Source organism: Marmota monax, unplaced genomic scaffold, assembly GCF_021218885.2.
Source record: "Marmota monax isolate L192 unplaced genomic scaffold, Marmota_monax_Labrador192_F-V1.1 WCK01_AAM20220418_F8-fsc00040, whole genome shotgun sequence".
Taxonomy (NCBI): domain Eukaryota; kingdom Metazoa; phylum Chordata; class Mammalia; order Rodentia; family Sciuridae; genus Marmota; species Marmota monax.
In genome coordinates, this window is record NW_026692782.1 from 11018731 (window position 1) to 11035696 (window position 16966).

At 53.9% G+C, this 16966-nt stretch overlaps 1 protein-coding gene across 2 annotated transcripts in view; it reads right to left on the reverse strand.

The window, feature by feature from the left end:
* Positions 1-16966, reverse strand: part of Gfra2 (GDNF family receptor alpha 2) — an 88604-nt gene that overhangs the window by 4791 nt on the left and 66847 nt on the right. For both annotated transcript variants that reach the window (XM_046447890.2, XM_058580411.1), the window contains 3 exons: positions 8149-8258; positions 7331-7471; positions 5267-5439 (listed from right to left, as the gene is read on the reverse strand). In XM_046447890.2, the coding sequence (XP_046303846.1) occupies positions 5267-5439; positions 7331-7471; positions 8149-8258 (424 nt within the window). The remainder of the gene's footprint in view (positions 1-5266; positions 5440-7330; positions 7472-8148; positions 8259-16966) is intronic.

Below are 16966 nucleotides of genomic sequence, written 5' to 3' on the forward strand. Positions count from 1 at the left end.
CAGACATGAAGGCTATGTTAACCTCCCCCACAGCCAACCAGAGACCCCGGCCACTCCTAGACGGAACAGCAGGGGCGTCCAACCAGCAACTGACTTTTCTGGAAATGGAACGTGGGTGGGGAGGTGCAGAAAGAAAGTCTGCCGTTTAATGCCCCAACACCAGACGCTCAGACCTCTGCCTCCCTCCCTCCCTCACCAGTTGGGGATGCCCTTCTCACCAGCAGGTCTCAGCCCTGCCCTTGAGGGGTTCACACCAAACAGAGAAATAAACCTCCCCGTAGTCACCTCCAGGCCAATTAAATACCCAGGAAGGAGAGAGAAGGCTGCGATCCTTCCCCAAGCCCCCAGGCTGGGGGCAGTCTTCTGGGGCCATGGCCCCTGTCAAGCCCGCCCCAGTGCCCAGCTCTCCCTGTGCCGCTGTGCGTGGGTAACTCTAGTCCCTGACCCTGTGCTGAGCCACTCATACCCTTGAGACAGACTCAGGGTGTGTGAATGACGGAGTTCCAAAGGCAACAGGCCCAGGCTGCTGGGATGGCAGCACACAGGGATTCTAACAGCAATCCTGTGACACAGAGGCCCGTAGAGGGACAGTGTGGGAAGAGATGGCCCCAGTGGGCTGCACTGTGGGGCATCAGAAGCATGAAAGAAGTGACAGGAGCAGTTAGCACTAGGGAAGGGGCACGGCCATGAACCAGGATGGCACAAGGCAAGCTTCACCCTTCTAGAAGCTTCTCCCAGAAAGGTCCTGAGCCAGGAAGTTGGAAAGAAGCAGTCTTCCTCCTCTGCCCTGCCCACCTCTTTCCCCACGCTGCCCCCAAAGCCTGGTGTGGCAGTCCCAGAATCTCACTGGCCTGGCACAGGTGCTACTAAGTCCAGCAGTGCTGGACAGTGGTGACAGCACTGGCCAGATCTCTCCTGAGTCCCCTGCTTCTGTCCCTGACCCCACCCACAAACCTTGGCCTCTGCCCTCATCTATACCCTGTGAGCCTGTCCCTAGCCCATCCCTCCTGTACATGCCCAACCCCAGTGACTGTCCCCTCTTCCTCCCCCTCCACTTCCACTGCCCGTCCCCACCCTCAAATCCAAAAATCAAATATTTTTCAATTTTTGAAATCGGGACCCTGACCCTCCAGTGGCTCTCCCTGGCCAGCCAACCCCCACCTGCTCTAGGTGACTCTTCCACAGAGGGCTCTGCCGTCTGCCTCCAGGCACTGGCTCCTGCTGGCCCTCCTCCTGGGACACCCTCGCCCACTCCAACCCCAGCTCCACCTACACATAGTCAAGGCGATTCTCCCAGGTCTGGCAGCAGGTTCCGTTGCCCATCAGCCCTTGATGTCTGCTCCCCGCTGAAGCCACCCCATCCTCCCCGAGCCCCACTTTATTCATTTTCTTGGTGCCAATCGCCTTCACCCTCACCATCACTTGAGCGGGGCCTCCTGGCATCCTCCTGGCACAAGGATGGAACTGGCTGATTGAGCTTATTGGCCTCAGTGCCCAGGATAGAGTGACACGCAGTTAGAATGCACGCACTAACGGCCACTCGGTCCCCTGCTCTGGCATCCACAGGTCTGTGTACTGGGTAAGAGGCCTTTGCAGGCAGCAGAGGGTGGAGGAGAGAACTGGCTTCTGGCTGCTAAGTCTGCTTCAGAGTGAGGCAACCCCTAGGGCAACCCCTCAAACTCGCTTCTGTTGTCCCAAGATGACTGGCAGTGTCAAGGGAAAGAGTGGGGAGTGGCTGGCAGAGACCAGCAGAGCAAAGAGGACTCATGTCACTAGCCCTCCTCAGCCCTTGGAAAGGGGAGAGTCCAGCGGATCTGATGGGACCATCATTCTGGGCCCAAAGCAACCCAGGGGAATGTCAGGGATGGTGGAATGGGCCACAGCCGGGCAGAGCCCCAACCCACCACCAGCCTTCCCCAGGCCCCACCACACTGCTCTGGTCCCCAAGACCGAACAGCCTCGTGACCAATCTTCTTACACCCTGGACTGCAAACCATCTTGCTCCCCCACCCCTCCACCTGAAGGCACCTGGAGGCACCGAGTGGGTGGAGCTCAGCATGAAGCATAAAGCCCCAGACCCTCCGCCAGAGACAGCAGCAAGCCCAGCAAACCAAATGCACTACAGACTCCTCCAGACTGTGTGGAGCCCCTTCTCCACACCATATCCTGTGCACTCCTTGTTCAAGGTGGCACAAAAGGGGATGGCAAGGCCATCGAGGCCTCCAGGGACACTGGTGCAACAGGAGAGAGGGAAACACATCTTCTGGTGAGGCAAAGCTGGAGTCCAAAGTAAGGTAGAGGGCAACTTTGCATGGACAGAATCGGGGATGACTATCCCGAGAGGGAACAGGTGACCAGGACTCACCGGGCAAAGGAGTGGAGAGGGGAAGGAGTGTGTCACTCAGAGGAGCTAGAAGGTGCCCAGGGTCAGCGTCTTGCTCACTCATCTCTGGGACTATTCCTTGGGAAGTGTCCAAGGCTTCAGAAACAAAGGCCTTGGACGAGTGTCCGAGACTGGCCTGCCTGCCAGGTGCCCTGCTCCACAAACCAGTGGGGTGAAGGGCAAGGCAAGGACATTACACACACGGTACAGGCATGGCAGGGTCAGAGGCTCAACTTTATATTACAGCCATGGGCAGTTTGGCTGGTCAGGGCTTTGCCGCCTGTCACGTGACCATGCTCTGGTGTGTTCCTTCTGTTCCTCTGGGCCTTACCAGGGCCTAGTAGGGCATTCTCTAGGAAGATGCTGACAGCCGACCTCGCCCTCACTCTCATTGTGATTCTTTGTGGACACAGACATGAAGCCATGGCACCGTGCCCCCACCCTTCAGTGCCCAATTACTCTGAATCCCCTTCCACCCCCTGCCTTCCCTTAGCAGTTGGCTACACAGGCACTGATTGGTTGCTTCTACCTTCTGGTTTTCTGCAGGCTATGATCTGAGGGCTTGTCTTGATCTTGGTTTGGATCCAGGGGTGATGCTGGACCATTCACATGGGGAACAGAGATGCTGTATGTGGAAGTGCTTTGCACGAAGCAATGATGCCCAAATGTTAGCTGCTGTCAACCGGGCAGCCGGGGATGCTGCCTGGCAGGTGGCTCCTGCAGGCCTGGCTCCAGGAACTGTCCTCCTTGGGCCTGTTGGCTAAGTTACTCTGGGCAGGACAGCTGGGGACAGCCATCTCAGAAGGAAAATGAGAGAAGCAGACCCTCAAGAGGCCCCACCCACCATCACTTCTTAGGTTCCTTCTCAGAAACAGAAGGGGAAAGGCCACTGATTCTGTCTCACTACGGTCTCTTTTATGACCATGCCAGGCTGGGGTTGCAATGTGACTCAGCCCTCAACCCTGAACCTGGCTCAGCGGGAGGCTGGTATGGCTGCACCCAGCCTGCACCTCGGTCCTGTCCATCAGCTTTGCTAGCTTGGATCACCTCTGATTGAATGGCTCTGTGGTGGCCTTGCTGGGGCCCTTGGGAGTCATGGGAACCCATAACCATAAAGGGGTCCCTGAATGTGGCCAGCAAGCTGCGGCCTGGTGGGGAGGAGGCTGTGTGCTCTACATACATCCTAGAGAGAAGAGAGTTTTCCTTATTTCTGCCCTCCTCGCTCTCCTCTTTCCTTGGGGAAGCCTTAGCTTCCGGAGATGGCAGCCTACTGGGAATGCACACAGGTGTCTGGATGGGAAGTATGTTCCAAGATCTCCTTCCCAAACCTATGGGACGAGAGGCCTGGAGTGGGTGAGAACTTGTCCAGGGCCCTGCAACCTGTTGGTGGCTGAGCAGGGCCAGGAACAGAGCCCCTGGCAACCTTGTGCTGACTCCCTCTCAGATCTGCTCCCCACAAGGGTTTTCCCATGGCAGAGTGGATGTGGGAACGAGGAGCTTTCGTTCCTGTTGTAGGGCTGCCGGGCAGAGATGTGGGTGTCAGGGACACTGTGGAGGAGCCTGGGGTGGTGAGGCCCTGACACTCTGTCCAGTTTTGACACAACCTTGGGTCCTGTTCTCAGAACTTCTCCCTCTGGCTGTGGCCCTCTCTCTGGTGGTTTTATCCATATGGGGTTCCCTGGAAGTTGGAGAGGGCTGGCAAAGTCTGAGGTGGTCTTTTCTGGGCCTCTGACCAGGATGGGCACCAGCACACATGTCCTGGTGTGGTGGGTGGGTATCCAGGAGGGGCTAGCTCAAGTCTTCATCCCAGCACTGTGAATGCCAGGTGCTGTTGATCCCAGGAGACTGCGACCCATTCAGATGGTGTCCTCACCCTTCCCACCAAGTCTCGCTCCTCCTGCACCTTCATTTGGGCTGTGCTGCTGCCAATGTTCCCCACCAACCTCTTAACCAACCAGAGCCAACTCCTGCCTGAAACATCCCTTGTTCCCACCAGCCACACCCTCACCATTCCCTCCCTCCTCTGCCCGCCCTAGTATTTTGCACTAGGTTCTCTTCTAAATCCTTTGTTCTGTGTGTGTGTGTGTGTGTGTGTGTGTGTGTTTCTGTCCTGTCTAGAACCGACCCCTTCAGCAAAGAGCCTCCTGGAGTGAAAGGTGCAGTGGTACGAGGGTAGCTCAGCAGAGATGCTGAGTGATGGCACCTCCAGAGTGCCATGTGTCCCTTGTTGTGACACTGCCTGCAGTCTACATCTGATGATTGTTTCATTGTTTGATCCTCAATAAGGCCATGGGACCAAAAAATAAGACTGTCACCTCATTCATCAGTGTATCCCTAGCAAGTAACCACACAGGTGAGAGGATACATGACTGGGTGGATGGATTGATGGATGGATGGATGGACAGATGGATGGACAAGTGAACACATGAGCTTTGGAGTCAGACGTGGGTTTGGCCATCCTCCACACCATTCAGCTAAGTGATCTTGGAACCCCTCTAGTCAGTTTCCCACATGTGAAACAAGAACGCCGATACCTGACTGTGTGAGAATTCAATAAGAAAAGCAGAGACTCCCCCAGCACATGACCTGGTGATTAGCAGAAGGCTGATAAATGGTAACTGTGCCTCATTTCTCTTGTGCCTCACGGTGTCTAGTGTGACACTGTGATGAGCAGGTGTCCCGCATTTGCTAGATGAAGGCCTAGGAATGAACAGGTGAAAACCACCTCCCAGCTCCTCCCTGCCTCTTGGGTCCCTGACCTAAAGGAAGGACCTTCAGTGTTCCCTCACTGGTCCCAGATGAGTGGTTTCCCACACTGTGGTGACACCATGCTGCTCCCCCTGCCCCCTCCTGAGTCCCTGAGTGGCAGAGCCACGCCCTCACCTGGACAGATGTGCAGGTGGTGATGATGCTGGTCCCCAGGCTGGTGCTATCACTGAGATCATCTGGCAAAGAAGGAGTCTTCTCCACCCTTGGGGCCTGGGTGGCCGGGAGTAAGGGACTCTTGGGGGACACGTTCACATCTGTGCCGTTGCCGAAGGCCTGAATGGCGTTCCCTGAGGGGTGGGGGTCAGGTAGGTGCATAGAAATCAGGATCACTTCCATCGCTTCGCCCCACCCTGACCACTACCCTCCCTGGAAGAGCCCAAAGCCGGGGATGAAGGGTAACAGAGGGATTCAACTCAGCTCAGGTTCTTTCAGATCTACGAAGTCACACTGAGAGAAGAAAACAGCCGGAGGCAGACAGAGAAGCCAGAATGGAAGGAAACGCACGCGATGGCGAGGACGGCTCAGAGCAGAGGAGGAGGAGGAAGCGGGCATGTGGGAGCCAGGAGGAGAGCCGTGCCAAGGTGGCCCCACCGCAGATCCCTAGACACAGGCTCCGGGGCTCCGCTGCCACCTGAGATGCTCCAGGCCCTGCTTCGGGCATTCCAAGGGCCCAGATCAGCCCTCCTCCCTGTCCACACCTGACACTCCCACGGGCGGCCTCCCACCCACACTGCTAACCCCCTCTAATTCCCTGGGGACCGACCCATCAGAGCTCCTAGGCAGGACTCCGTCCCCAAGACTCAAGCCCATAGCCAAGCGCCCAGGAAAATGGTACCCCCCTGCCCCAAACGCACCTCCAAGGCCTCATGTCTAAGCCCACACCAGGCATCTCTTCCTACCACTGCCAACACTCCTCGCCCCCCTCATGTCACCGGTCATGAAGGTGTCACCTCTATGTCCCCGAGTCCCCCAAGATAGAAACCCAGGCAGAGACCCCGTGGTGCCTCCCTACCCGCCCACTGGCAGCCAGCTGAGCCGACCCCCAAAGACCTCTCCACTCCATCTCTTGTCACTGTCCCCCTCCCACTGCTCTGGTTCAGCCGTCACTGTCCTGTCTGTACTGCCTCACCCACCAGAATCATGTCCCCACCCCCCATGACCTCCACATCACAACCAAGTAGATCCTCTCTCTACCTCCTTCAACCACCCACCACCACCATGCCACCTGCAGGCTAAGAAACCCCAAGTCTTCAAGTCTGCAGGACCCTCCATGAGGAGGATGCTCTCACCTGCCACATAACCTACTGTGGTCACCTCCAATGCTTCCGGCAGGCCAGGCTGTGCAGCTCCCTAACAAACTGGGGTCTTCTGGGGAGCCTGGGGCACCTGCCAGGGTGGACAGCAGGTGCCTTCTGCTCCTCAACTGACTATCCACCAAAGGAGACAGACTCTGAGAACCCTCAGGGCCTCCCTCCTCCTGGATCACACATGTCCCCACCCCAGGCTCCTGCAACACCCTGTTCAAAACTCTACCCTAGGACCGTTCACCCTGCACCTTGGCCTCTCAGTTCACCTCCATCTGGCTGCACGCTCCTGAATGACAGGCACTGGGATCTCTACTTCTGAATTTCCGGTGCCATACAGAAAGGAAGAGAACAGATGGACGGACAGACACATGGAAGGAAGAAAGGAAAGAGGGAGGAGACTGCAGGTGGTGGTCAGCAACAGGTGTCACTGTGCAAAGATCAAAGGTAGACTGAGCTTGACGGTGGCTCTCCTCTCTGTGGCCTCTGGATTAGGAGTTAGGTGACTCAAAGTCACAGTTCCAATGGGGAAAAACTCATTAAAGGAGGCAATGACAGAGGCCCGAGATGACAGGGGTCTGTCCCAGAGCAACCTGCCTGAAGCAGTCAGGATAACAAAACAGAAACCTTCAGCTTTGACCCGACACAGGTTCAAGGTCACTGGTGGAAAACTGAGGCTGACCCACTGGCAGCTCTGGTTGTCAAGAGCTCGGGGTCTCTGCAGGCCGCACTATGGCAGAGAAGCCCCATGTGTGTCGCTGGCCACCCCACAGGGAGGAGATACCAGAGGCCCAGGCAGGCTCCTGGTCCCGGGGACAAGGGGCAGGTGAAGAGCCAGAGGTGTGTGGGGGGGGGAAGGACACGCCAGACTCACGGAGGCACGGGTTCTCGGTGAAGTCCCTGAGGAACTTCTCACACTCCTCCTCCATGTTCCCGCTGCCTCGACAGCTACACCAGGGGGACACCACAATGCCCGTGGGGCTGGAGTCCACGTAGTTGGGGGTCATGTCAAACCCTGGGCAAGGAGAAAGGAGGGAAGGGGAGATGAGCAGTCAGGCCTTCCCTTGGGCCCCCAGGCCCCAGGTATGGCAGGGCACATACACCCCACCTTGAAGTTCCAACTCTGTGACCATAGGGTTAGCAGGGTCCAGAGGCACAGAGGACACCAAGCTCCCAATCACCAAAACAGCAGGGAAGAGCCAAGCAGCTCTGTCCAAGACTGGGTCCCTTGTTTTCTCCCTCACCAATGAGCAGAGCCTCTTTTCTAGAACCAGAAAAACAAAGACCCACTTCCTGGGTTGGTTCCCGGTGACGACGTTTGCCAGCCGGGTGAGCCTACGCCGGTCACCCAACTTTTAACCTCAGTTTCCTCATCTGTAGAATGGGGATGCCAACGCCTCCCTAGTAAGAGCTGTAGAGAGACCCAAGAAGACAGTACTTAGAATGTCAGAACCTTTTCTTCGGCTGTGGCTCTCAACACTTGCTTCCAAAGCCATATAGGTGCCTGGGGCCCTCCACCCCATAATAAAGAACCAGGGCTCTCCTCCATAAAGAGCTGGCTCCCCTCTGGCTCCCCTCAAAGTTCTGTCTGAATCTGTCCCAGAGAAGCCATGACCTGGGTAATAGCCCCTGCCCCACAAGGCTGGGGCAGCAAGGAGCCACCATGAGCCCAAGAAATGCAAGAAAACTTACCAATCATGCCAGCGTAGGATCCCAGACACGCCTGGTAATTGTCGGCAGGGCAGCTGGTAAGTGTCCGGTAGGAGGCTCGACAGTTGGTGTGGAAGTCCGCCAGCCGGGACCTGGTGTCAGGAGAAGACCCAACGGAGAAAACGGTTCAGTCTGGCGTTCTGGCCTCCTCTGGCCAGCACGTCACAGCAGCTCCTCCCTGTAGCTCCCCAGGGCCAGAAGTCAGGAGGAGGGAGGGGGGAAGAGCAGGGAACCAAGACTGGGGCCTCAAGCTGGGGGCAACTTGGGGACAGATTTCCTAGAGAGCAGGGCACGTAATACAGCTGAAGGAAAGGCCAGTGACAGAGTGGCCAGCTCAGAACCACGAGGTAGCAGCACTCTCAATAACTCCGTCCACCAGAAGAATGCAGAGAGGACACAGGCTGGGTACACAGAGATGGCCCAGGCCAGGGCCAGAGACTTGGGCCCCGCCTTCTGTTCAACCACACACCTGAACGATCTTACCCAAGTCCTTCAACACGTCAATCTTTCCACCTGCAAAATGGGCCCAATAACCCCTGTCCCAGCCACTCATAGGACCTGACTGAAGCTCAAAGGGCCAGCCCCCACCAAGGGGAAAGACGTCTTAGGGCAGAACATTCCTGCCTGGGCTTCTCTGCAACATGTCACAACCACCCCCACCCACTGTCACCCTCACTGCCACCCCAGTCCCACCAGCAGAAGCAGCCTTTTCTTCCCCTGAGGACATAACACGTCATCACCCATTCGTCTCTGATGCTTCTTCATCATTGCTGAAGCACAGCCCTGTGCTCCACACTCAGACCTGAGCTGCGTAAAGGTGGGCACTGTATGACCAGGTCCAGCCCCAGCCCCAGCCCCAGCCCCAGCCCCAGCCCCAAAGGTAGCATTCGGGGGAGGCACAGAACAGAGGACCCACATCCAACACACACAGCAACCCCCGCTACGTCTTCCTTCTGCTCCAGTGGTTACCATCAGTGGCCACAGGTTACCATCAGCCTGGGCTAGGGAGCACATTTCCCTGCCCACCATGGCAGGTGGGTGCTCCTGGCCAGGTAGTCTCAGACATCACTCATCCACATCTCACAGCAGTCCTTAGAGGCAGTGATGAGGCCTTGTTCAGTGGCATTTTCCCCCTGATGAGCTCAGAACAGGACCTCAGGAACCAGGTGCCCAGCCAGGATTCCCTGGGGACTCCAATAGCCAGCTACAGAAAAGGCTAAAACGCATGTCACCTTGCTCCTTGGCCATGCTTTGGCACACTACAAAGGCCCTGGCATAGGCATCCCCCGGTTCACCCCAAATTTAGCTGCCCTGGTTCTCCACTGGAACTTTGTCCCATGGAGAAAAGGACAGGAGGAGGGAGGAGGAGGCAAGAGAGGCAGAGCCAGCCTGAGGGGGGAGAGAAGCCTTCCAAGGAGGGCGCCTGCCCTCCGCGAGGACCCCTGCCACGCAGGCCCAGGAGTATCAGAGGAAGGTGGCTGAGAGCGCCCTGCTTCCACACAAATTCCAGTCTGCCTGGAGGGGCCCGAAAGATGTTTTTGAGAGGTAAGAAGCCCTCTGGAGAGATCAGGCCCCTGAAGCTGGTAGAAGGTCATGATTTTTAAAAAGGTACATTCATATCAGTCCTTTCCTATTTAATCCTCAAAGAAACTCCGTGAGGTATGACAAGCACTTATTATTATTCCATTTGACAAATGAGAAAGCGGAGCCTCAGAGAAGCTAAATAAGCCCAAGACTGCAGAATTACTGAGTGGCGGAGCCAGGACTCAAACCCAGAACTCTGACAGCAAGTGGCTGCCCTTTCTGGTGGGTCCCAGTGCAGGACGGGTGAGTCCTTAGGAGTCCTTCCGGAGCCTGCACTCTGTGTCTCTGTAAAAGTAACATCGTCTTCCAGAGGAAGACCTCTTATCCACCAGTGCACCTCTATTTCCTCACCACCACCCCCAAAACAGGGAAAGCAGCATTCCCAACCACGCCCTTACCCTCTGCAAGATGAGGCTTGGCCTTACATGTCAAGATAGCATCTGTCCCACTCTGCAAGCCAGCAATTCAGAGAGGGGGCAGTGGAGAAAGATGGGAGGTGGGGCCTCTGCACACACCCTGCACCTCCAGAGACCTGAGAGGTTGGTGGAGGGGTCAGAAGCTCTAACTTGTAGATGGGATTTGGAGACAAACCAAACCAAAACAAGTCGGTTTGGAGTTGAACATGTTGAAGTCCTCATCTCCAGTAGCTGAATGCAACTGTTCAGAAATAGGGTCTGTGCAAATGTAATCAAGTTCAGAAGAGGTCATGGTGGATTAGAGCAGGTCCTAAATATGTATAAGAAGAGCAGAGACACAGACGTGCCGGAGACCGTACAACAGAGGGGAGACCAGAGTGACGCACCTATGAGCCAAGGACGGCTGGCAACACCAGAAGCTGAGAGAGAGCAGATTCTTTGGGCTAAGCATGGAGCAGGTTCTTTGTCTGAGCATTCAGAAAGAACACAGCTCACTGACTACTTGACTACTTTGGACTCTGGCCTTCAGAACCCTGAGAATACATTGCTGTTTTAAGCCACTCAGATTCTGCTACTTGGTTACAACCTCCAGGAAACAATGCAGCACTTCCAAAGATTCTTACCTCTGCTTGCTTTGGCCAAATCCAAAGAAGCCAAGGAGACAGGATCAGGCTGCATCACAGGGCTGCATATGAGCAAGAGAAAGCCCACAGGGTGTGGACCAAGGAGACTGCTATGCCCCAAGCAAAGTCTCTAGTTACCATCTTCCTCATGCCAAAGAGGTACCCAAGCACCATCTCTTAGTTAAAAGACAAGATTCCATTCCAATGCCATCAGACCATACACCTACCATCTCCCCAAGGTCACCTCCTGTCCCTCCCCAGGAAGCCAAGAGACTTTCTCCCATTTCTGCATTCTAATCACAACATTCAGGCAACTTAATGGCACAGGGACTTAATGGTACGGCCTTGCTTGGTCTCTGCAACTGGAGCACACATTTCCAGAGTGGCAGACGCTACAGCTTTCCTCATCCATACCCTCCAGGGTCCCTACCACCCTGGGGTGGTAGGCAGCCATTTATCCTTGCTCCAAATATGTACAGACACCTGCCATGTGACTGGCAGACTAAAGACAGGGACAGCACACATGTCAACACAAGTCAGGAGGGAGATCCCAGCAATGGGGCCAGGGCACCGTGCCTACAGGCTGGGGTCCAAGGCTGGGGTGGGAAGTCACTGTCAGCCTCCTTCCTGAGGACAATGGCAGCCATAGAAGACCTCAGGGCTCCAGCTCGACTTCCCAGACAGCTCCAACCCCTAGCAGTGCGCAGGGGGTGGGGGGCCCTTGTGCTCTCTGACAAGGTCAGCTGTGCAATCCACTGACACTGGGAACCCTGGGGCTCATGGCTGGCCTTGACATCCACGGGGCCTCTCAAAATGTCACTGGCTCCACAGACTGGAGAAGGAGCTGAAGCATGAATGGGTGGACCATGGCAAAGGCCCTCTGGGGAACCAGAATGTCTCCCTGAGTGGCCATGGAGAGGCCAGGCATCAGGAGGAGAGGAGGGAGTGAAGGAAGCCAGCCAAGGAACATGAGGCCAGGAGCGCAAAGCCCAAGTGGGCCAGCCAGGGGCTCCCAGTGAGCTCAGAGGGGCTGACCCAGCTGCTAAGAGAAGGAGGAGCATCATTGTGGCCTTGACTGGCCCCCTCCTTTGGCTGTGTGACCTTGGGCTGAGTAGCCCATCTCTGACGCTCAATGTCCCCAGTTAACAAGCAGGAGAGCTGCACCTGCGTGTCTCGCTCACAGGGATGGGATCGTCAATAAGACAGCACCTGAGAGAACCTGGAAAGAGCATGCACCTGGGGTAGTCAGGAGGCACCGCCCTCGTCTCCCTTCTTTATGCAGGTCTGAGCCCCAGCACTGCGCCTGCTGCTGGCAAGCACGAACAGAAAGCAGTTTGTCCTGGTGTCTTGCATGGAAGGAAAAAAAGATACCTGTTTATCCTGTGCTGGACCGTGTCTGGGTCCTGTGCAGGGCCATGGGAGCACCTCTGGAGGGGACAGCTCCTCCCTCCCTATCAGCACCAGGAGTCGGAGGCAGCCTGCCAGCCTCCAGGCAAACCCTGGCCTCCAGACGCCACTGCGCTCCTCCACGCCACACTGAGGACATAGGAGGAGGCACACCAGACACCAGGCAATGTGCACGAAGCCCCTTCTGCAGGTACAAGGGTGACTTACGGGGACAGCTCCCCCAGGTCCCCTGTGGCTGCAGTGTACTTCCTTCACAGCAGGCCAATGGCTGGTGCCAGGGCCTCGGAGAGGAGGCTCAGGGCAAAGGGAGGGGAGGGTGTGAGCGTGGGCCAGCAGAGAGCAAGGGGAAGGCAAAGGAAAGGGAAACGAAGCGGCTGGGCCGTCTGTCGGTCCATTTCTCCATTCTCAGTGTCAAGTCAACCTTGGCAAGCAGAGGTGACAAATGGGGGCGTTTAGGAGCTGGCCACGTCCAAGGCTCCAGGAGGCCTTTGATGGCTCAAGTTTCCTGTCACCTCACAATGCAGGATAGAGTCAACTCAACGGTAGTGGGTCCTTCTGCCAGCATCTGAGATCAAGAGGTGTCAACTTCCTTCGGCCCAGGACACACTCCAAATCCCACCATGACAGAACGAGCCCCGTGAACACAGCAGCCCAGCCCTGTAGGCAACACTGTCCAAGGTCAACGTGAGCCTTTCATAACGCATGAGCCAGCTGGTCATGCTGCACCATCTCCAGGCCAGATGTCACTCTCCCCTATACTCCAGGAGGTCAATGGTCTCTTGGACTCCACTCCTGACGCCGAGCACAGACCTTTCCTGGACCAGCCCCATCTCCACGCAGATCTCTGCCTTTTAAAGGCCCCAGAAAAGAGACGGCATGAAGAATGCATGAGAGGGAGAGATCAACCAACAAATGGAGGGAGAAAAGCAGAAATCCAGCAAGAGAATCCTAATGCGCACAGCTAAGCCCATCACAGCCAAGGCAGAGAGAAGACCCCCACCCCAGTGCCCGGCAGAGGTGGATCAGTCCGAGAAACACAAACCCTCTTCAGGCTTATTCCATCATCAGCAGCAGCCTATTCAATCACAGGAAAGCAGTAGGAGGAGAGAGACACTTGACCCCCAATTTGATGAAAAAGTTGCCATATTAAATTCACAACATCCAGTTAATTTGAATCTCAGATAAACAATGATTTTTTTTTTAGCCTAAGTATACTTTTTTAGTATAAGTAGGACATACTTATTCTAAACAGTTTTCTAAATCTGGAATTCAGATTTAACTGGGCATCCTATTTTTTATGGTATCTCTGGCAATACTATTTGATGAGCACTGGTGGCCCCCAGCAAAGGGGGAAAGATCAGGGATGGACATGCAAAGAGCCACCACCCGAGTAGAACCCACCCAGAGAGGAGGAGGCACTTCCTGTAAAAGCTAATGGTTCTCAAAGTGAGGTCTGCATCAGCATCAAAGGGAACTTCTTAGGAATGTAAGTTCTCTAGGCCCCAGATCAGACGTATAAGACCTGAAATTCTAGAAGCAAGGCCAGCAATCTGCTTTAACAAGCCTCCAGATGATTCAGAGGCAGGCAAAAGATTGAGGGAATCTGCCAAGGTTTCAGAGCTGAGCTGGGGGGTACCCCATCCCATGGTCTCAGCTTTAAACACCCCCCACTATATTAGAGCCACCCATGGAAGAAAGGAATGCTTCACCTGTGGTCCCAGGAGATTTGTGGTTACATGTAAGAGTACATGTGAACACACACACACACACACACGATCCTGTCCCCACAGAGACACTCAGTTAGTGTGGACATTCCCTTCTCTTAGCCAAGAGAAAGAACACAGGTACCAGTTATCAATGGACCCCTCCCTGCCTGGACTATGAACACCTTCCTAGACATAGACTTTCCCAAATTTGTTCAGCCTGGAGTGAATTACTCCCACGAGATGACAAAACTTTCCAAAGCTGGCAAATACGTGGCTTTTGGGCCTGAAGTTCTTGTCACCTTCCCAAATTCCCACTTATCTGGTTGTACTTTGTGGCTGCCATAGAAACCAGCGAGTCTCTACTGGTTATAGCAGAAGCAAACGCAGAGAAAAAGGAGTTCACATCTATTGAGGACCTACTGTGTGTGTCCAATTCTGTTATCTCATTTAATTTTCTGAACAATCCCAAAGAGACACACTTCACCATCAGGACGTGGAACTCAGGATAGTTGGCGTGGTTACACACCCTAGAGCTAGCACACCGTGACAGACACCTCCCAACAAGAGCTGGCAGCCATCAGCACTGACCAGGGCAAAGGCATGGAGCATTTGAACATTTCATGGAGGAGAAAAAAGGTTCCCAGGAAGTGTAAATAACTGATGACAGGTTGCAAGAACAGTTTGTGGGAACACAGAAAGTGACTCCCTGTATTCCCTAGTGTCTCTAGTTTTCTTTTTTCTTTCTACATTATTTATTGGTGCATTATAGTTGTACATGACGGGATTTGTTTTGTTACATATTCATACCTGCACGTATTATTACAATATAATTTGGCCAACAGCACTCCCTAACACTTCCTCTGGGTTGACTTTCTGAGGTCTTCTCGGTGGTCCAGGGATTGGTTAAGTGGGTTCAATGTGACATGACACTGAGAAAGAGGAGCATGGATTTCACCCACAGGACTGCTTTCTGACACCCACAAGGATCATGGTGGACAACCTGATCCTCCCATGCCACCTCTTGGACACTACCACCCTCATTTTCATAAAATCAAGGATCAACCGGCTTCTGTCCTTTCTGTTTATTCTGTAACCACCTAGTGGAGATTTATCCTTTCTGCTCAGAACAACAGTTCCCCTGGCAATGGCCGACTTCCTCCTCAGGTCAGGCAGTTCTAACAATGGCTGTAAACCATGTCCTGAGCCCAGGTGGACACCTGACCCAGGTCGGGCCAACAATGGAACTCCTTCCTTCTGGCCACCATGCTCTAGCAATGAACTTCACCTAATGGATCAGGCAAGGAAGAGCATTCTCTTTTTTTTCTGGTTATGATACACCCAGGTGTGAGTGTGGATATGCTGGGACCATAGTTCTGGCCTTGTGGTTGCAATAAGAATACACACATCTCACTTCACTGAGAAACAGAAAAACAGAACAAGAGACAAGGAGAGAAAGAGAGAAAGACACTCAGACAGACAGAAACCTCTTTGTACTTAAGTCCCTGGAATATACCCCTGCCTTTCCTATATTATATAAACCTATCAATTCTTCTCTTCTTCTTAAGCTAGTTGGGCCTCTATCATTTAAAACAAAAGCAAAATATTGACTACTACTTAGTCTCCCTTTCTGATATTGTATTACCTTCTCTGTCCACATTCTAAGTGACCAGAAGAAGAAGAAAAAAAAAAGCACACTGTGAAAAGGCCACAGGCCCCAAAATCAAATCCATAGAGCAGGATGGCAGGAGCACTTCCAGAAGAGCAACTGAGAAAACAGTCGACGGTCAAATTCCTGCAGGAAGACAGCCTTGCCTGGGCCTGTCTCCAGCTTACCTGGGGAGGAACAGCCAGATGGCTGTTGACACCAGGGAAAGTCACATAGCTATCAAAAATGACAAGGATGTAGATTGTGTCAATATATGAAAATTTAAACATGGAGTCATGTTAAGGGATTAAAAATCAGAAGCCAGTACAGCGTATGCCCCCTGGTCACAAACAAGGAAAAATGTTAAGCTACGAACCAAGGAGATTCAGGAGGAAATTTCAAAAGATGCTAACAGAAGACACCGTTGATTATGTTCTCTTTCAATAAAGTTGCTTGAAGGTTGTAATTATTTCTTGAAGTTTAATTGAACAAGGCCTCAGGAATCCTGAGTTATAAACAACGATTTTTCAAAGTCTTTGGTTAGAGAAAATGTCACTGGTTCTAGAAGCATCATCAAATGCAACTGACTCTGTTCTGAGACACAGAGGCTGAGTGAGGAAAGCCCCCGTCTCAGGGGATTTGGCTCCTCACTCCTGGGGAGTTCAATTCCTGGGAGCATCAGGCTGGGGAACTGACCACCAAACCCTCTGGACATGACACAGGCCTCAGGGCTCTGCTGCAATGTCTGATCTCCCAACACAGAGGACCCGAGTTCTCCAAGAACCCCCCACCTCCCTCCCTGCTCCTCCACAGAAGCACGCCAGTCACTGACATCCAACAGCTGACATGCCCCCTGCATTTGAACATTTGAACCTTGGCTTAGCTACTCACTAGCTGTGTGGCCTTGAGTAGGTCATTAAGAGAGGCCTCCATTTCCTCACCTGCAAAATGGAAGTAACAGTGGTACCCACCTCATGTGGTCCTTATGAGGACAGAATGAGATATCCAACAAGGGAAGGGACCTAGTGTCTGGACAGTGCCCAACACGGTGGGTGCTCTGCCAAGGTGTGATGTTGGAATTAATATTGGAAGCCCTGCTAAGTACTCCTTAGCACGACATCTTGGAAGGCAGGAGCTCTGTCCCTTCAAGCCAAAAGCACATAATACCACTAACCTAACAAGCACCTCTCACATTAGCACAGGGTCCTACAAAGTTCCCTCACCTACATCGCCATGGTATTCTGACAATTCTCCAACGTCAGTACCTTACCCTACTTTACAGATGAGGAGACAGAGGCTTAGAGAGGCTAATTAACCCACTGGATACCACAAGACCAAAAAACAGGTTCAAATCCCAGCTCCCACACCAGTGGGTTTTCCCTTCTACCATGCTGTTCCCAGCCCCCACTTTCTCTGGCC